Raw genomic sequence first — 21,420 nt, 5'->3', positions numbered from 1 at the left:
TCCATGTTTCTCTTGGAAAACACAATCTTGCTACACTGGAAACCCTAATAGAACCTCTGAGAAGTGGCATCCAGCTCACCTGACCCGCCTGGCCCCCTGTTTCAGACCCAATATCCGCTTCTTCCCATGACTGTCTTTTTAACCTTAAACTGCTTCCTCTGGGATCAGATGATCCACATTTTGTTTAAGTAATATTGGAATTTTATTTACGCAGCTGCCTCTTATTAAGAGTGACCGTATGATTTAACATGCAAACAAAGACGTGCTTGAGAATGAAGGTTGATACTGTTAATTATACCAGGAAGAGACACAAACCCCAGGCGAACTTTGTCCAATGAAGGCCCCTCTTTAAACATCCCTTTGTGATGGGAGGGGAGGGGGTTGGGTGTTTTTATAACCTGTTGATTCTTGGCCTTGGGAATCAAGAAAAAAAAAAAATGTTGAGGTTTTTTTTTTGTTTGTTTGTTTGTTTTAATAGCAATGATTAACCAAGGAAAACGAGCAGTAATTTTTTTTTTTTTTTTTACTGGTCAGAAAGACATCAGCAGAAGAAATATTTTAATTCCTATTGTTACTAAGCTTTCTCTCATTAAACAAAATACAGCAATTGCATTAATAAGAAATAGTGATAGCAAACACTGATGTATAATAGCATTCTGGTCAGGCACTGGGAGAAACATTTCACACACAGGAACTCATTGTCAGACTCATCACAACCACATGAGGTAGTAAATTCTTACTTTCCCTATACTAATGAGAAAAATGTGGCACAGAGAGGTTAAGGTATTGCCCAAGGTCACACAGCTAGTGAACGGCAGAAGTGGAATTTGAACCCAAGCTGTGGAGCTCTGAAGTCCGTACTAATAATCACATGCTCCTGCCTCTGACAAATAGGTCTCTGGAGAAATAAGACTGCTTCTGAAGTAGCAATGTGGGAGGCCCGTGCTGCTCACGAGCTGGGACCGCTGTCTGTGCTGCTCACGACACGGCTATGAGGACCACACTTTCACCCTGTTGCTTTTTCTTCGAAAAGTAATCAAGTTACGGGAACGTCTTGAGGCCAAGTAGCGGTCCGAGGGGCGTCATTGACAGTAAGTGCTTCCACCACCAGCTGCATGAATGCCAAGATCACCAGGGGCTGGTAAGGGATACTCTACCTTGGGGCTGAGGGTGGGGGACTGGGCAGGGAGGGGCTGCTGGAGGAGAGGAACAAGAGGCTGACCCCCACCTCTTTGTCCATCATGCCTAGCATATGTGTCTTTCCCTTTAAGACCCGGAGTTCAGCGTACTCAACCTGATCGGCCCAATGGACGACTGGAATAAATTGCTTTCCCCATTGACCTGGAATCCAGGTCGAGGCACACTTGAGAACGATCATGAAGAATTAGTCTTGAGAAACAGAACGAACATAACCACAGTTTTGCTTTGCCAGATTCCACTAACACCATTTCATCACGCTGACAGCTACTCGTAAGGATGACAGCCACCCTGTAAAATGACTGATGATGTGGTCTAAAACAGATATCATAGTGATGAAAACTGCTACGTTGCCAGCACCATATGAGGCATAGAGGGTCTAAAGACAACCAAGCTAAGCCGGGCGCGGTGGCCCACACTGTAATCCCAGCACTTTGGGAGGCCGAAGTGGGTGGATCACCTAAGGCCATGAGTTTGACACCAGCCTGGCCAACACGGTGAAACCCCATCTCTACTAAAAATACAAAAATTAGTTGGGCATGGTGGCACATGCCTGTAATCCCAACTATTCAGGAGGCTGAGGTACAAGAATCGCTTGAACCTGGGAGGTGGAGGTTGCAGTGAGCCTAGATCGTGCCATTGTACTCCAGCCCGGGCAACAAAAGCAAAATTCCACCTCAGACAAAAAAAGAAAAAAAAAGAAAAAAAAACAAGATAATAGTTGTTGACCTCAGAAAGCTTAGAGTCGAACACAGAAGACATCGATGAACAGAAATCACAACCCAACACGGCATGTTACGAAGAGTGACTGTCACCCCAGTGGTGACAGATTCCACATTCCTTCAACAAAGATTAATTTTCTGGCACAGATGTTCAAGCAACATTTCAGGAGATTAATTTCTGGGAGAGGGTCTAGAAGAATGAATAGGAATAAATAAAGACTTCTGATCCAGATGGCTTGAATTTGAATCCTGGCCCAACCATTAACTAGTTAAGACAAACATTTCTCTTTACGGGCCTCGAGTTTCCTCATCTGTAAAATGGGGATTATTTCACTTGCCTTCTGAGGATGCAACAGGGATGAAACAAGGCAATAGGTAAAGCACTTCGCTTGGGATTTAAACATCCCAGAATAAGCACCCAGTAAGTGCCGTCTACAGCTGTGCCCAACTGCCAGCAGTCCGCCATGGTGAATCTTTGTCTGGAATCTCAGAACATACTGTTTCCACTGGAGAAACAGCCAGGAAAGAAACAGGTCCTACACACCACCTCTCAGGGATCTACAGGGAAACCTTAAAACTAGGCTGTCCTTCCCATGGACGGAAAGACAGGAAGCAGTATGCACTCGCTTCTTTGCTCATCTTCATCCACTGAACTTTTGCAAAAGGTCCCCAGTGTGCACAGCTCATCCCAGGTGCCATCAGTGTTAGTCTCCTTGCCCTCTTGGTTATAAATCTGGCAAATGGCTTCCCAATGTAGGTAGGCTTTATATTCAGAAGGATCCTTATATTGTTTAAAAGGCAGGGAAAGGGGTTCAGCTGGCAGCCTTCAGAAGGAACGTGATGATGATAAAGTCAAAAGCTGACGATACCACAGCTCCAGGTGCCAGTCTGACCGATGAGAGGGACAGCCAGCCAGGTAGAGCTTGCACATGTCTGAGTTTCTGCATGGTGGTGGTGTGGGGGACCAGTCCCTAACTAATCAGGCAAATGAGGAACCTTGCAGGTGGCATCTGAGCTGCAGCCCAGGAACGGTGCCAAGCAGCAGCAGTCCCGGTGCTGAAGTCATGTCACCTTCCTGTCCTCATCTCCCTTCCACCCTCCTCCTTGAGCTGGGCCTCGATTCCTGCAGCATCAGCAGCACATATTGGACACAATGACTTTAGTTGTTCTGGTCAAGCAAGGTAACTGCAGAAATGCTTTCTGCCCACGTGAAATGGATTGGAAATCAACTACCGTGCCACAAGGGCAGCTTAGCAAGTCAGAACTTGGCACAATAGATCAAGTCCCCACCTGCTGTGGTCTGCAAGCTGGGGCCCACCCAACCAATAGACTGCCAGGCCAGGGGGTGGAAAAAGAGACCTCTGCAGAGACGCAGCCAATGCCAGGTTGTGGGGTAGGGGGTATCCAGTTAAACATTTTGGGAACCCAGGATAATATGGACAAGGGGACTTGTCTAGCTGCAGAGGTCACTAGCATACCAGCTTGGGTCTATACTGCCTAACCCCTCGGAGCTCCCCCCAACATCCTCAGATGTTGAACAAGCCGAACCCCTGTGTGACTCTGAATACTGCAATGTCAGCGAATACCCAGCCTGGGAGTGTGGTCTTAAGCTCCTGGCTGAAGGGGGTCAGGCAGCAAGAATGGACAATGGCAGCCTCCACTGGTCATGCCTGCCTGGCCAGACCAACTTCTTACCCACCATTTCGGGCTCTAGCAGGGGACAAAGGCAAGTAAAAGAAATTTGGTTAGAGGGTTAGAAAGAGAAGAGGAGTAACTTCCTCATAGGACTAACTATTAAGAGTGGGATGAAGGACCTGGAGAGGGAGGAGGGTGGGCAGCAGCATGAAAGCCACCCAAAGATCCAGAGTGCTGCTCTCTCCACCAAATCCTTGAGCAACTCAAGACACGTTTTTTAAAATCCTTTGCAGAAGCTGTCGAATTGCCTTTTCTGAGCACAGGCTTTGGGGTTGGGCTGCCTGAGGTTTAAATCCCAACTATGCCAACACGGAAACCTCACCTGTTAACTAGGAAACGCTCCATCCACCCTGCAGGGTGGCACGAAGATGAGGCAGATATGGTCTTATCTAGCGCAGGTGCCATAGATTTGGGCACATGGTAAGAACTCTGTTCTTGCTAGGACTTTCAGATCTATTGTAAAAGCTTCCTGAAGCAACTCCCACATACATATATGAGGTGGTATGGGAATGGAAGAGAACAGGAAAAAGCCACAGCACCGTGTAGCATCAAAGGTACCAGAAAATAAGCACCTTTCAGAACCACACTCTCGGGCTTGAGACCTTTCACATTGTCCCACATAAATTCTGTCTACCCCCATTCTGTGCTTCTTATGCTGGTCTAGGGGAGGGGTCAGCAAAGTTTTTGTTTTTTTTGCAAAGAGCCAGATAATAAATATCGTTGGCTTTATGGTCTACCTGGCTTCACTCATGACTACTTGACTCCACCACTGTAGCACAAAAGCAGTCACAGACAAAATGTACATAAATGGGCATGGCTGTGTGCCAATAAAACTTTATTTACAAAAGCAAGTGGTGGGCCAGATTTGGCCCCAGGGCTGTAGTTCGCCAGCCTTTGATTTGAAGCTCACACAACCCGCAACAGCCAAACTGGGACTAAATGAGAAAGAAACACATGCTCTTTCTATGGCCTCACCAGACCTGCATGCTCCCACTACTGCTAATTGGGTCAAAGTTTTTATTGGTCTCATACATGCCCAATTTCACCCTGCCTCCCAGAAACCAATTTCTGCCCTACTAAATTCTAGGTGTCTTTTAGTGCTCAACCCCCTCCCATCCCCAACTCTTTAAACATCCTTACTGCTCCATTCCTGGAAATCAACATATTCTCCTAAGACAACAGATACTTACAAATATAAAAAATTAACCCCACTCATTCACCAGAGACCATAGACTTTAGAGGTTTAAGGCATAGGCCTAAGCATCAGACCAAGGCTTTCCTACCCAAATGGCGTAAATGTCAGCATGTAGGCAATCCCTGTGTATTTCCTTTGCCTATGGAAATTGGTTAAGGTTTTAAAAAATTACAGGAGCCTGGTGTGGTGGCTCACTCCTGCAATCCCAGCATTTGGGGAGCCTGAGAAGAAGGATCGCTTGAACCCAGGAGATCAAGACAAGCCTGGGCTATATAAGGAGACTTCGTCTCTACAAAAAAAATTAAAAATTAGCTGAGAATGGTGGTACATGACTGTAGTCCCAGCTACTTGGGAGACTGAGGTGGGAGGATCACTTGAGCCTAGGAAGTCAAGGCTGCAGTGAGCTAAAATCATGCCACTATAGCCTGGCCCACCATTTGCTTTTGCAAGTAAAGTTTTATTGACACACAGCCATGCCCATTCCTGTACATTTTATCTGTGGCTGCTTTTGTTCTGTAATGGTAAAGTCAAGTAGTCATAAGTGAAAACACGTGAACTATAAAGACAACAGTATTTCTTATCTGGCTCTTTGCAGAAGAAACAAAACCTCTGTTAACCCCTGCCCTAGACCAACATAGGTAGCAGGAAGCTGAGGTGGGAGGACCATTTGAGTCTAGGAGGTTGAGGCTGCAGTGAGCTATGATCATGCCACTGCACTGTAGCCTGGGCAACAAAGCAAGACCCTGTCTCAAAAAATCAAAAACTTATCAAAATTACAGGAGCTAGTTTATGTAAAAAAGGGTTGTTCATAAAATAGGAACAACATAGGAAGGTTTGTTGTTCATAAAATAGGAACAACATAGGAAGGGTTGTTCAGAAAATCATATCATTGAAAAGTCGCATTGCGCGTAATTCTCTTTTCCTCGGTATGCTTTACGTTTGCACCAGTGAGACCAACATCTCCAGGAGTATGAGCCATAACTTACCCTCCAATCCTGTGCTTCCTGGTACCATGCACAGTACGTAGTAGGTACTCAGTGAGTACATGCGATCTGTAGCTACCTCTCACCTGGGAACGTATGTGATTAACCCAGCTGTAAACCCCTAGCAGGCGTCCCCAAACTACGGCCCACAGGCTGCATGCGGCCCCCTGAGGCCATTTATCTGGCCCCCCGCCGCACTTCAGGAAGAGGCACCTCTTTCATTGGTGGTCAGTGAGAGGAGCACAGTATGTGGCGGCCCTCCAACGGTCTGAGGGACAATGAACTGGCTCCCTGTGTAAAAAGTTTGGGGACGCCTGCCCTAGAGCCTGCGAATCATTTTCACATACAGTTAGATCTCATTTGTGATACTCACTGGACTGTAAATGGCTGGCTGGAGACTATCAGTGTTGGTCTCAATCTCTTTCTCATCCTAATTGAGTGAGCTCTTTTGACTTAAGGTTAATGATTCCTCTTTGCATTTCTTCAAGGAGAGTGTTCTCCCTAGAGACTGCTGGTCATTATTATTCCATGTTGCATTGCTCTCTTGACATAAAGGATGTTTTTTTAAAAAAAGAGACAGGGGATTTCATGGCCTGATTTAGGCCTGGGTGCTTCTGAAAGAAAGTGAATGAAGCCGCAGGCGCTTGAGAAATCCGACGTGCCTTCCCACAGGAGCCTCAGAGAAGTAGAAAGGTAAGGCGAGGGAACCTCAGTCCAGGAAAGCTTCAGAGCCCCCTACCTAAGCCATTCCAGATAAAATATTCCATGGATGTATGGAATGGGAGATTGTCAACCTTCTGGACAAACCAAAATCAAGTTAGGAGTACAGTGGGCAGTGGAGGGTATATGTTCAATGCTTCCATCTTCTACTACCAAAGGCAGCTATGCCCCTCCCTGCAAGCAGAGATGACTTGACGGGCCCATAGAAGGATTTTTTCACATATTAACTTAATTAATCTTTGCAATAACCTTACGAAGGAGGGCCTAGTATTTCTATTTTACAAATGAGGAAATTGAGGCACAGAGAGGTTAAGTAACTTGCCTGTGATCACACAGTTTTTAAGAAGTAAAACTGGGACTCCAACCCAGGCAGTCAGCTCTGGAGCCCTCACTCACCCACTCCATGAGCTGCCTCTCTGTGCAGACATGTCCAGTTGTAGAATCCAGCTCAAGCATGTCTTCTCCACCAAGCTGTGCTCCTCTGGGCTCACAGAATCTCAGGCCTGGATGGACCTAGCAGCCCTGAGTCCAGCTCTCTTGTTTTGCAGCAGGGGACAGATACCCCAGGAAGAGGGGTGGGGTCTGCAACTTCCAAGGTCATGCAACTACCCAATGAAAGCATCAATACTGACTCAGGCCCCCAGACTCCTAATACAGTGCTCTTCTCCCCATCTTCCTGAGATTCACAGCCAAAATGCACAATTAACTCTGTAACACCCAGGAAAACATTGGAGGAGCACGTGTTTGGTTTCCCAGTGGGAATGAACTCCAGAAAGGCAGAGAAACAGGCATCCTATTTCTTCTGTGACTCCAACCCAATCATAAACATGTCTCAAGCATCACTTGTGAATTTGAGCACAGTGATCATTTGCACCAAGCCATCCATCCTCACCTTTTTTTTTTTTTTAATGTGATCACATGTGCATCCTAGCAAGATGGCTAGCATGGGTTAAGGCTGCAGCCCATGCCAATCTTTCCCTTCTGTATAAAACACGAATCATTTGGAAGGCAAATTCATGAGCAGAGACTGATGAGGAATTCCCCACAACCAAATTATAGGCTGAGAGACGCTGCTCAGAGCAGACACTTAGAAGCATGGAAGTTACTCCAGCAGGGGCTGGTGGGGCATGGGTTAAACATAACTCTTAGGAGCAGAGAGAGAAAAGCTGACAAAGGCAACCAGGCTAGGACTGGCACCTGCCCTCAAAAGACGGCCACACCATGGCATCATCAGATCCATCCTGACACACCCTCCTTCATCCCCCAGCTAGCCACAGAGAAAATCGATGAGGAAGGATAAACAAGACCCCCAACTCATTGCAAAAGCAGTGTGTTGTCTCATAGCAAGTCCTAAAAACTTTATCTTTTACCGTGATAAATGCCAGGCAAACATGTCTCTAGGTAGTTAAGGCTTACATCCCAAATTACATCAAGAAAGAGATGAGGTAGACAGACAGACACACACAGACCTCTGTTTGGGGGACCCGGGATAACGCTCCACTTCCCATTCTCTGGGCCCATCATGCGCGACACAATTCCTACCTGCTTGCATAAGTTGGCACTGCTGACCAAAGACGTGGGAGAAGGTGACGGGGCCTGTGGCAGAGCTGGACGTCGCCAGCGTGGACTCCATGGCTCTTTTGGGGTCTTTGGTGTTGGTCATGTGGCAGCGTCCAGACCCTCGGAGTGGCAGAGCAAAGGATGCCGTCGCCGGCCCAGGAACTGCAGATCTGAGGCTACTTGTCACTTCAAGAAAATGTCCCTGCCCCCAAAGTTTATAGTGTTTCTTTTTCTCGCCACCCTTTCCTTGCAGATTTTCTCAAACACCAGTCAAGTAAAACATGAAACCCTATTACAGGGCTTGGCAAATCTTGCACAGCGGCAGTTCGATGCAAAAAAAAACAAAAATCTAAGTTTCCTCCTAACCAGGAGTCGTAGCCTCTTGGCCCGGAACGGTGGCTGGAACTTGCCCCCTAACCCTTACTCTTCTGGGGTCACCTGGAAGGGGCAGGGTCGCTGGGAGCGGCTCAGCCCTGGCCGCGTTCCAGCACCAGCTGCCGGCAAAGCGCTGCCCAGGCCCCGCGGCGTCTCCGTCCAGGGAGGCGGGCAGGGCGCGAGGCTGCCCCAGGCTCCCCGGGGTGCTGACCTTGCGGGCGCCGCCCCGCTGCCCGCAGCGCCAGCTCTGGGCTCCCGCGTCCCCGCGCGAGCGCCGCGGCCCCAGGTCCTGCACGCGCCGGGCGTCCGGCTGCGGTCGAAGGGAGAGCGCGGGAGGCGCGCGGCGCGGGCGCAGTGCAGCTCCGGACCCGCCGGCGTCCCCCGCTCATCCTCCGCTCCGGACGCCTCGGCCTTGCGGCTCCCCACGCCTCGCGGGGCAGCGGAGAGGGACTGAGACCGGCCACGGCGGTCCCCGGCCCGCGCCACCACCCCGGTGCCGTGATGCAAAGGGGGCCGTTCCAGGGAGATATTCTGGATGCGGAGGGAAGTGCCAACTCAGCCCAGCAGGCTCCCGGGCTGCTGTAACCTCTTCCTGCCCACGGCCAAGGAAGGGCCAGACCCGGGAGACCCGACTGCCTGCGAGCAAATCCAGACCCCAAAAAGACAAGGGGAGAAAATGCCACACATCCCCTAGGGTGCTCCGGTGCCCAGCCCTGCTGTGTATGAAGAAGGATCTGCCTGTCCCCTGCTCCAAACCAAAAGGGGCCGCTTCTCTGGAAAAGGGGGAGGGGGAGCACTTTTTGCAAGATTCCAACAGCTATTTCTGCGAGTGCTGGCTTTATTTTGCTATTCCACCTGCTAATCATTAAGATGCTAACTCCAGAGACACTGCATCATCTCGGACCAGCATTTGGGGTACTTTCTTGGAGGATTCCGCTGCGACATTGGCAGGGCACTGGCTATCACCTTGTTAGGCAGCAACACATGTGCAGAGAGAGAGGCTGTGCCACGGTCAGCACAGCTGCAGCCGTCAAAGCACTCGTGATTTTCCCCTGGAGAACTTTGATTTTAAAAAGCCATACGCCTCTTCTGTATTTAAGCAACGGAAGATAAGCTCACAACTGATCTAGGGGCCAGAAGGACTCTCAAACAGAGCTTTTTCCATTAGCGCCCTTGGGCAGCAAAGAGGTACAGCTCAGTGATGTTTTGAGGGTTACCTGGGATGGGTAAGACAAAGCAGAGGAGCCTTGAAGTATTCCAAGAGTTCAAATGAAGTCTGACTTTGTATTAATGCTTCCAGATACTTTAAGTGATTGAGCATCCTTTTTTTTTTTTTTTTTTTTTTTTTCATGCAAGAGGCTCTTCTCCAAGTCATGAAATTGCAGGACATCAGGGACCATTTCTCTCTGGCAAATGGGCTCTAAGGCGGGGTGGCAAAAAAAAAAAAAAAAACAGTGCAGTGATGATGCCATCAAGTATTAGGGTCGTCAAGCAATATATTGTCCAAATCAGGACACTCTGAGAGTGAGTGGAGGTGCCGTTGATGATTACACTGGGATACATGGCATATGCCAGGAGGGATGAAGCTTCACAACAATTTCCTGGCTACGCACCCAGGAGTAGAATTGTTCAAGGATAAATGCAAATTTTATTACAGTAAATGCTTCCAAGTACTACTCCAGAATGGCTGTGCTGATGTGCACTCCCACTAGCACTGCACATGGCACCCATACTCCCACTTTCCCACACTTCTGCCAATAACTGTTGTTGGTAGAAATTATGAAGCCAGGAAATTAGCTTCATAATAGGTACAGTTTATTATAATTCATTGTTTTGGTTTGCCTTTCCTTAATTACCAAGTTGAGTATGTCTTGAAAAGCTTACCAGCCACAGAGGCTTCCTCCTAAGGAAATTTCCTGTTCATAGGCTTTGCCCATTTTTCCAGTCATTTTACTATTTTTCTGGCATTCTTATTGATTCATTAGAGTTTATTGGTTTTGCTAGATATTAACCTCTCATCCACTTAGATTTTAGGAGCATCTTCTCCCACTTGGTCATCCAACTGACAATCACCCATGGAAAGACACCCATGGTATCTTTCCATGATTTGAAATACTTAATTTTAGGGTAGTTAAGTCGGTTGTTCTTCTGACTTTTGGTCTGATTTGGGAGTCTTGCTTAAAACATCCTTCCCTCTTACTGGGTTGCAAAGTTAGGCTCTTTGATAGTTTTACCTTTCATACTCAGTTCTATCTGAAGCTTACTTTCATAACTGGTATTCAGTAAGGTTCACCTTTCTTTCCCCTTAAAATTGTGAAACAGTTTTCCTAAAACCATCTTTTCCTTATGCAATGAACCATTTTTTCCTTATGTTTATGTTCCCCTAAAACTGATATGTAGAAATCCTAACCCTCGATACAATACAATTAGGAGGTAAAGCCTTTGTGGGGGAGTGATTAGCTCACGAGGTTGGAGCCATCTTGAATGGGATTGCTGCCCTTATTAAAGAAATCCCGGGGAACTCTCTAGCTCTCTTTCCACCAAGTGAGGACATAGAGAGAAGCTGGCAGCCTGCAATCTGCAAGTGGACCCTCACCAGAACCAGACCATGCTGGCACCCTGATCTCAGACTTCTAGCCTCTAGAACTGTGAGAAATACATTTCTGTTGTTTATAAGTCACCCAGTCAATGGCATTCCATCATAGCAGCTCCAACTGACCGAGGTTCAATACCTACCTTTTTTCACTGTGGTACCACTATTATTACCTATCAATCATGTTTCCATAAACATGAATGCAATCTTGAGCTTTCTATGTTATTCTACTGATTCCTCAAACTACGCTATCAATGTTCAAATTTTAAAGTTACTGGCCAGCATTTTAAGAAGTTTGGATTTTAAATTTTTCAAGACAAGTCAGATTTGACAGTGTTGTGGCTACACGTCTCATGCTACAATAAAGTGGAGCAGCAATTGCCCCCTTTGGACGGAATGCATGCCATCCTGTTACACCAAGCATGGTCTGCATTCATTTGCAATACAAGCCTACACCTCACAGAGATGTGTTCAGGTATTGAAACAACTCTGGAGCTAGAGGTCAAAAGAAAGTCTCACAGAAGAAGTCATTAACTGATGTATAGGACTCGTTACATCTGCATTCATAAGGATCGTTTACTTAATATCTGTTTGATTACTAACCCGATGCTAACCACAGGTAGATGGGATAGTGGTGTGCATGGAAAGTGGTAGAGGGAAGGAACGAAGAGACAGTGGGAGAAGCAACACAAAATGTATCCATGTATAGATAATAAACACAAAGAATGATTAACCACACAGGTGGAAATATACAAAACCGCATTGTGAATTATAGACATGAAAGGGCTTATCACTCTAATACAGATGACAGCTGGAGTGGAGCCTTCCAGGAGAGCTTTTAGAGGGAGGGAGTGTTAATCCTGGGTCTAAGAAGAGAAGTAGGATTTGCTTCAGTAGAAGGAAGAGGCTTGGGTCAGGGAGGGAATTTGGGCAAGTCATTAGAAAAAGGCTAGCATAAATATCCTGTTATACTGAAGGCTTTTTAAAGTCTGGTTCGGGCCTTTTAGACAAGAAATCATATAAATTTGCTCTGGTTCAAATCAATCATTATCTCCTTGCTTTTAAGATCTCCTTGGTATATTTTCAATCCTATAGGCTTTCAATTGACTTGGCCCAAAGGGCTCCCTTGACTGTGCTCACCCTCACAGTCTCACGGGAGTTAAGAGCTGCTTCCACACGTCAACTCAGGCCCAATACATCAGCTGTTATCACCCACAGTTCCCAAAAGGTGCAGAGTACCCTAGCCAGCTGTTACAGAGACAAAATGAAGAGCAATTTAGGAAAACATGGCACCAAGCTCAGAGCAACTTGCTGTATGAAACTTTATTTCTCATAATAAATTATCAGTAAGTGAAGGCTGCTATGTAACATGAGCTATAGGGCATCAGGAGTTCTAGAAACATTCTTATTTAATGACAGATACTAATGTGCCCTCTTCCTAAATGAGAAAACCGGGGCTTAGGGAAATTCATTTCCTTTAGCCAAGATTACACAGCAGAAATTCATATAGCCATTCACAGTAGTCTACAGGATGAATGGGCTTATAGGTCAGTGTTCTGCTTTGAAACGAGCTATTATCTATGTCCTTGCCAAATTGTTCTATTGACTCATATTCCACAAAGTTTTCCAGATTGATCCAAGGTTCCTAGCAAGTCATAATGCATGTCTTCATTTTTTTCTTTAACGTTTAACAGCTTTATTGGGATATGATTCACATGCCATATGGCTCACCCACTTGAAATGTACAAGTCAGTGCTCTTTAGTATATGCACAGACATCCACGATCATCACCACAGTCAATGTTAGAACCCTTTCACCGCCTTAGAAAGAAACCTGTAAACTTTAGCTCTCACCCCAACTCCACAACACCCTCTCAACCCTAAGCCACCACTAATCTACTTTCTGTATCTATTAATCTCCATATTCTGGATTTTCCTGTGAATAGAATCATGCGATATGCGAACCTTTGTGTCTGGCTTCTTTCAGTTAGCACAATCTTTTCAGGGTTTATTCAACTTGTAATATAAACCTATATTTCATTTATTTTAATGACTGAATAATATTTCATTGTATGGCTATGCCACATTTTGTTTAATCATTCGTCTGTTGATAGACATTGGGTTATTTCTACATTTTGGCTATTATGAATAATGTCACTCTAACCATTTGTGTATAATTTTTGGTGTGGGCATTTGTTTTTATTTATCTCAGGTATGTATTGAGGAATAGAATTGCTGGGACATATGGAACTATGTTTAATGATTTGAGGAAATGCCAAGGTGTTTTACTGTGGGCTTTATTGTTTTACATTCCCAACAGCTACGTATGAGGGTTCTAATATCTTCGTATCCTAACCAACTCAATAATGTCCTGATGCAGGGCTAAGTACTATTATTCTAGTAATCTTAAAAATGGCAGATGCTGAAATAGTAATTGGCTCAAAAGGAGCATCATTAGATTTCTAAACAGACTTATTTATAAAGTTAACCCTTTCTTTGCCTAGAAAAACCACTGATCAATAGATTCAGGCCAGAAAGAGCTAACACTGTCTTTTATTCAGTCACAACAGAACCCACAGGAATGAACATAATGTTTCTCTGGAGGAATAATATTATCACTAATCATCATTATTATCCCTAGGTCTTATATTATTTCTATGAATTCATAAACACTGTCTAGCACTGAGTTTAAAATAACAAGGTATCTACTTTTCTTCCTTCCTTCCTGAATAATTCAACTCAATGCAAAACACTGAGTAAGAGAGGTAGAAATCCTTGCCAAAGGAGTGGGTGGGGGAGCCCAATGTCAAGCCAGAACCCAAGCAAGGTAAAGGGGCATTTTTTATTTATTTATTTATTTTTTTTTGCAAATGTGATAACCACAGCACTGCAGAAACTTACACCATTTGTGAAGTAAGGAGGGATGACAGAAATCCCTTAGGGTCAGAACCCAACTGAGATGAGTAAGGCATTCACACAAGAAGCAGCCGCAGCAATAAGAGACCAGTTATACAAGATGAGATTAAGCAAATAGGTAAACATATTGAGGATAATGGGAGCCAGTTCTCACTGTTAGAGACAAGGGGAAGCTAGAATAAAATCTGTAGTGCTGAACAGAAATTGTAAACATTGGTATAAGCTCTTGGTTTTTAATCTATGTATAGTCACAAAAATAAATCTAGATTTAGATGTATGTGTGTATGCGGCTATGTGCGTCAAAATATACATACTATTTTCCCTAATTCTGTCTACTGAGAGGGCCTGGGACAATGATACCCCAATAGCAATGAGCTCTCCTAGAAACCAAGATCTAGGCTCTAAATACCATTCCTCCACTAAAAGGAACCAGAGCTGATTGGTCCAGGGCTGGTACATGAAAAACACAAAGATATCTTGACATCTCATTTAGCCAAAAAGTAAGGAATTCTCCAAGATGGATGGAGACATTCCAAAAAGACACAGTAGCCAGCTTGAAGTAACTCCTACTGGCCAAATCAAGAATAATTTTTATATAAAAGTGATGATAAATTGTAACTCATTGAATAGAAATCTATAGGTCCATATGGATGGATGGATGGATGGATGGATGAATACATAAATATATCCATAAATAAATGCATAGACAGGTAGAAGAAAAAGTTCTTCTTTACAGTCAAATGCCAAACAATAAATGCACAAAATGATGGATTTGAAAAATTGCCATTTGACAGCTTCTCATATTTATATTTCAGGCAGGAAATGTCAATAAATGCTAAATATAGTGGGTGAAAGCTTGATGAGAAACAGTAAACTCACAACTTCAAACTCTGTTAACCACAAAAAGAAAAAGGAGTGACTTTACAGTGGGCAAACCTGGAAGACACTATCTTAATCAAAGCTAGTAACAAAGTTAACATCATTACTCACAGGATAAATCGCCTAATAGGATACAGTAAGAACTCAGCATCACTTCTGCAGTATTCTTCACAAAGATCTATTACTTGCAACTAATCAGAAAACGTTTTATAAACCCACACTGAAGAATGTTCTACAGAATAACTGTCCTATAATGCTTTAAAGTGGTGAGGTCATAAAAGTTAAGGAAAATCTGAGGCACTGCTCCAAATCGAAAGTGAGTAAAAAGGCAACATGACTAAATGCAGCCTGTGATCCTGAATTCTTCCAATAAAACGTTAATGGAGCTTGCAAAGTAGAGAGTAGTGGCGGATCCATGTTAATTCCTTGAGTTTGGTAGTCATGCTGTGGTTAATAGGAGAATGTCCTTGATGTGTAGGCAACATATACTAAAACATTTGAGTATGATGGAGCATTGTGTCTGCAGCAGGCTCTCAAATGACTTGCGGCAGTAATGTTTATTACACTCTTCTTTCAATTTTCCTACAGTTTAAGAAAAACAATTAGTTAGACAAAGATGACCTGGTCAAAAGGCAAGAGAAACAGACAAGAAAAAGAAAACCACCAGGCTGGGCACAGTGGCTCACACTCGAAATTCCAACATCTTGGGAGGCTGAGGTTGGTGGATGGCTGGAACTCAGGAGTTCAAGACCAACCTGGGCAACAGGGTGAGACCCTGTCTCTACAAAAAATACAAAAATTAGCTGGGTGTGGTGGTGCACACCTGCAGTCCCAGCTACAGGGGAGGCTGAGGTGGGAAGTTAGCTTGAGCCCAGGAGGTGGAGATTGCAATGAGCCAAGATCATATCACTGCACTCCACCCTGCCCTATCCAGAAAAAAAAAAAAAAAAGAGAGAGAGAGAGAGAAAGACAGACAGAGAGAGAGAGAGTGGAGAGAGAGAGAGAGAGAGGGAGAAGGAGAGAGGGAGGAGGGAGGAAGGAAGGAAAGAAGGAAGGAGGGAGGGAGGGGGGAGGGAAGGAAAGAAGGGAGGGAAGGCAGGACCACTAGCAATCCAGATATCAGACACAGACCACAATAAGTTTGCTTATTGTGGTTAGGGAAATGGGGCAAGGTACAGGATATTGGCGGGGGGGGGGGGGGGGGAGGCTGTAAAAATTTACCAAATTGATATTAGACACAGGTGGGAAGAATTAGTGAAATGGTAGATCATTCAGAATAAAGTCAGAATGAAGTACAGACAACAGGATAGAAAAGACAGAGGAAAGAACGAGACATAGGGATTCCGTTAAAAGGTCTGACATGAGTTTAACTGTCATCCCAGAAAGAGAGAACAAATAAGAGAGAACAAAGAAAAGAAGTAGGAGAAAAGGATTAGAAGCAATAAGAGGCCAGGTGCGGTGGCTCACGCCTATAATCCCAGCACTTCGGGAGGCTGAGGCGGGTGGATCATGAGGTCAAGAGATCTAGACCATCCTGGTCAACATGGTGAAACCCCGTCTCTACTAAAAATACAAAAATTAGCTGGGCATGGTGGCACGTGCCTGTAATCCCAGCTACTCAGGAGGCTGAGGCAGGAGAATTGCCTGAACCCAGGAGGCGGAGGTCGCGGTGAGCTGAGATTGCACCATTGCACTCCAGCCTGGGTAACAAGAGTGAAACTCTGTCTCAATAAAAGAAAAAGAAGCAATAAGAGAAAAAACTGTTAATACCTGGGATGGCAAATTTTATCTGTCAACACGACAGGGTTAAGACTGTACAGTTCAGCAGGTCCCTTGCTGGCAGAGCTGACAGGGACTTCAGGAATGAACATGCATTGCGAACCTGGCACCTGGGTGGCAGGATATGATGCTTCTGCAAACTCAGCTCACCCTTAAAAATACTCCATCCAGAGCATCTGCAAGGACGAAGGGGCGATGGAACAGACTCTGAGAAATGTCAGTGCCCTTCAAAAAGAAAAGGACCCAAACGTCAGATCAGGAAAGACCTTGAACCCCATCAAAAACTTCTCTCAAGAGGAGATTTGATCTGACTCAAAAGCAATCAGATCAAATCTCCTCTTGCAAGAAGTTTTTGATGGGGTTAAGGATACTCAGATAGCTGTTTACTTCTGGGTGCGTTGGTGTGGGTGGGTCCAGAAGACGTCACTGTGTGCATCAGCAACTGAGTAAAGAAGATCCACCCTCACCTATGTGGGTGAAATCATCCAATCTGTTGAGGTCTCAATAGAATAAAAAATAGAGGAAGGTGAATTCTCTCTTTGTCTTCTTGAGGAGCTGAGGCATTCACCTTTTCCTTCTCTTGGATATTGGAGCTCCTGGTTCTTGAGCCTTCAAACTCCAGGACTTAAACCAGCAGCCCCCATTACAGCTCTCAGGTCTTCATCCTTGGACTGGGAGTTGTAACATTAGCTCCCCTCATTCTCACGCCTTTAGACTCAGACTGAATGACACCAGCAGCTTTCCTGGGTCTCCAGCTCGAAGAGAGCAGATCATGGAACCACTTGGCTTCCGTAATCATGCAAACCAAGACCCATAATAACCTCCTCTTCTATGTCTCTATATATCCTATGGGTTCTGTTTTTCTGAAGAAGCCTGTATTGACAGCTTTGCAACTGTGTAAATTCATACCTAAAAAGCTCAATGAACCCTAACTATGACAAATGAAAAGAAAATCATACCTAGGCTTATCATAGTGATAAGCTGAAAAGCAGTAACAGAGATAGTCTTAAAAGCATCTGTAGAAGTCAGGATGAGAAGAGAACAAAGAGCCTTCAATACAGCAACACAGACTGACACCTGACTTCAATGCCAACGAGGGAAACCAGAAGTCAATGAATGAGACCTTCAAAGCACTAAAAGTGAATAATCGCCACACAGAACTCTGTACCCATTGAAAATATCCTTCAATAATGTAGATGAAATAAAGAAATTTCGGACCAAAGCAATCTAGCAAAATTGAAAAGCAGCAGATGCAGTCAAGAGATACCAAAGAGTTTCTTCGAGGAGGAGAAAAATGAAGCCAAATGGAAGCTAAGAGCCGTAGAAAGGAACAAAGAGCTGACCAGGCATGGTGGCTCACATTTGTAATCCAAGCACTTTGGAGGCCAAGGCAGGTGGATCACCTGAGGTCGGGAGTTCAAGACCAGCCTGACCAACACGGTGAAACCCGTCTTTAAAAAAAAAAGAAAGAAAGAAAGGAACAAAGAGCCATGAAAGGGTTAACTGTGGCTAAGTCTACATTAAATATAAACTAATGTTGACTATTAATTCATAATTACTAATAGTTAACATTAATTTGTCTTATGTTAATAGGTCAATGATGCACTATAGGGTTAAAAGTGTATATAACAATAAAATACAGAGCAAAAATCGCTTAGAGGCTGAAAGAAGATCAATGGAATTAAAATGCTCTAAGGTCCCTGAATTGTCCAGGAAAAAATAGAGGCATTAATTTATGTTAGATCTCGATAAGTCAAGAATACATACTGTAACCTCCTGTATAACCACTGAAAGTTTATAAAAGAGTATAAAATCACCAGAAGGAAGGGAAAACTTATTATAAAAATAATCAATCCAAAAGATGTCAGAAAACAAGGGAAAAAATAATTGTAAAGAAAGCTAGTATAGCTGGGCACGGTGGCTCACACCTGTAATCCCAGCACTTTGGGAGACTGAGGGGGGCGGATCACCTGAGGTCGGGAGTTCAAGACCAGCCTGACCAACATGGAGAAACCCTATCTTTAAAAAAAAAAAAAAGAAAGCTAGTACACTATGTTGCTATCAGACAAAGTAAACTGAAAGATAAATAAACAGTTATAGTAACCAAAAACATCCTTCATAATAACAAAATGATCAATTTAACAAGCCTCCAAACATAAGCAAAAAAATGACAAACTGCAAAAAATAAAAAAGTAGTGAAAAACTAAACAAAAAGCAAACAATATAGAAAAACTGAACATGATTAACATATTGACCCAGAGACCTATATAACAGATTGGTTGTGCTTGACAAATAGAGCATATATATTCTTTTCAAAAAAAAAAAAAAAAAACCACAGAGAACATTACAAAAATTGTTCCTTTGCTAGACCTTAATTCACATCTCAAAAAGTGTCACACAAATAAAGAGAACTCTTTTTTTTTTTTTTTTTTTTTTTTTTTTTGAGACACAGTCTTGCTCTGTTGCCCAGGCTAGAGTGCAGTGGCACAATCTCGGCTCACTTCAACCTCCACCTCCTGGGTTCAAGAAATGCTCCTGCCTCAGCCTCCCAAGTAGCTGGGACTATAGGTGCACACCAACATGTCCAGCTAGTATTTTGTATTTTTAGTAGAGACGGGGTTTTACCGTGTTAACCAGGATAGTCTTGATCTCCTGACCTCGTGACCTGCCTGCCTCGGCCTCCCAAAGTGCTGAGATTACAGTCATGAGCCACCGAGCCTGACCTAAGGGAAATTTTTTTAATCCAATAAATAATTTGTATTAAAAAGCCTACTGAAAACACCACTCATGATATTCATGAAATGTTGAAGGCTTCCTCTTAAGGTCAGGAATGAAATAAGAATAGCCTCTATCATCATTTCTATATGACATTATACTGTAAGTAAAAGAGATGAGATTTGAGGTTTGCAATAGAAAAATAGAATTGTCACCATTTGCAGTTGGCACAATTGTAGAAAATCCCAAAAGAAAAGTATACAGACAAATTATTAGAATAAACTTAGCAACATTGCTACATAAATGTAAGGTCTATGTTAGGAACAAAGAGCTGTAAATTTATATTTACAAATGTAAATTTATAATTTACATTGTAAATTAAATATAATTTACAATGTAAATTATATTTCTGGACATGAAACAAAATTAACTTTAAGAAAATAAAGCATTACCATCAAAACATATCAAATAACAAGGAATAAATCTAACAAAAAGCCCTTAAGACCACTCTACAGAAATCCATGAGACAGGCAGAAACTCAAGAAACCTAAACAAATGAAGACATGTACCACTGAGTCATGATTTGATGACTCAATGTTATAAAAACTTCTGTTCTCCCAAATTAATCTACACATTTAATCGGATAAAAATTTGAGCAGATCTTTTGTAACCATTGACAAGATGATTGTAGAATTTAACCAGAAAGGCAAAGGGCTGAAAGCTCTTGGTGAAGGCCGCCAGAAATGAAGACGTACTCCACCAGATCCTCCAGACAGATAATTAAGCTTCAGTAGATAGGAGAGTGTGGTATTGGGCTAAGAATACACAGAAAGGCCAGGCGAGGTGGCTCAAGCCTGTAATCCCAACACTTTGGGAGGCCGAGGCAGGTGGATCACGAGGTCAAGAGATCCAGACCATCCTGGTCAACATGGTGAAACCCCGTCTCTACTAAAAATACAAAAAAGTAGCTGGGCATGGTGGCACGTGCCTGTAATCCCAATCCCAGCTACTCAGGAGGCTGAGGCAGGAGAACTGCCTGAACCCAGGAGGCGGAGGTTGCGGGGAGCTGAGATCGCGCCATTGCACTCCAGCCTGGGTAACAAGAGTGAAACTCCGTCTCGAAAAAAAAAAAAGAATACGCAGAAAGATCAATCATGAGAATAAAGTGTCCAGAAGCTGACTCACTCATGGCATTAGGACTGCACCATCACTGCAGGGCAGCGGAGATGCTTAATGATGCTCAATCAAGTGGAAATTCATAGGGACAAAAAAAAACAAAAGTTGACTTTCACTTTACACCATAGATAAAAACAAGTTACATGCAGATTGTAGATTTCAATGTGAAATCAAAACAAAGCTTTTTTTTTTTTTTTTTTTTGAGATGGAATCTCCTTCTGTCACACCCGCTGGAGTGCAGTGCTGTGATCTCAGCTCACTGCAACCTCCAACTCCTGGGTTCAAGCAATTCTCCTCCCTCAGCCTCCTGATTAGCTAAGATTACAGGCACTCACCACCACGCCCAGCTTATTTTGTATTTTTAGTAGAGATAGGGTTTCACTATGTTGGTCAGGCTGGTCTTGAACTCCTGACCTCAAGTGATCCGCCCGCCTCAGCCTCCCACAGTGCTGGAATTACAGGTGTGAGCTACCATGCCCAGCCAAAACAAAACTTTATGGCAATGATAGAGAATGCCTCTAGGATGTGGTAGAGAGGGGCGGACAGTACTTCTTAAATGAGACACAAAAAGTACTAACCATAAGGGAAAAGATTGATAAATGAGATATCAAGGTTAAGAACTTCTATCCTGTGACTAGTCTTTCTACTGTCTTATTATTGTCTCTTAATGAAGGAAATAAATTTGTAACACCTATAACCAAGAAAAGATTCATACTCTCATTTTAGAAAGAACTCCCCCAAATCAATAAGGCAAAGAACTCAATTAAAACATAGGGCTGGATGCAGTGGCTCATGCCTGTTAATCCCAGCATTTTGGGAGGCCGAGGCAGAAGAACTGCTTGAGCCCAGGAGTCCGCGATCAGCCTGAGCAACATGGTGAAATCCTGTCTCTATAAAAAATACAAAAATTTGCCAG

General features: G+C 43.9%; 1 protein-coding gene across 2 annotated transcripts in view; it reads right to left on the bottom strand.

The window, feature by feature from the left end:
- KAZN (kazrin, periplakin interacting protein) overlaps positions 1 to 9,011 on the bottom strand; it is a 1,256,655-nt gene extending 1,247,644 nt beyond the window's left edge. The window contains exon 1 of one of the 2 annotated variants that reach the window (XM_074380096.1): positions 8,055 to 9,011. In XM_074380096.1, coding sequence (XP_074236197.1) covers positions 8,055 to 8,175 — 121 coding nt within the window. In that variant the 5' untranslated portion in view covers positions 8,176 to 9,011. The remainder of the gene's footprint in view (positions 1 to 8,054) is intronic. The other variant, XM_074380098.1, reaches the window with a different exon arrangement.
- Between the last annotated feature and the right edge of the window lie 12,409 nt (positions 9,012 to 21,420).

The sequence above is a fragment of the Saimiri boliviensis genome, chromosome 11 (assembly GCF_048565385.1).
Source record: "Saimiri boliviensis isolate mSaiBol1 chromosome 11, mSaiBol1.pri, whole genome shotgun sequence".
In the NCBI taxonomy this organism is placed as follows: Eukaryota; Metazoa; Chordata; class Mammalia; order Primates; family Cebidae; genus Saimiri; species Saimiri boliviensis.
The sequence above is the reverse complement of the archived record's forward strand: the minus strand, read 5'-3'. Positions and strand labels throughout refer to the sequence as shown.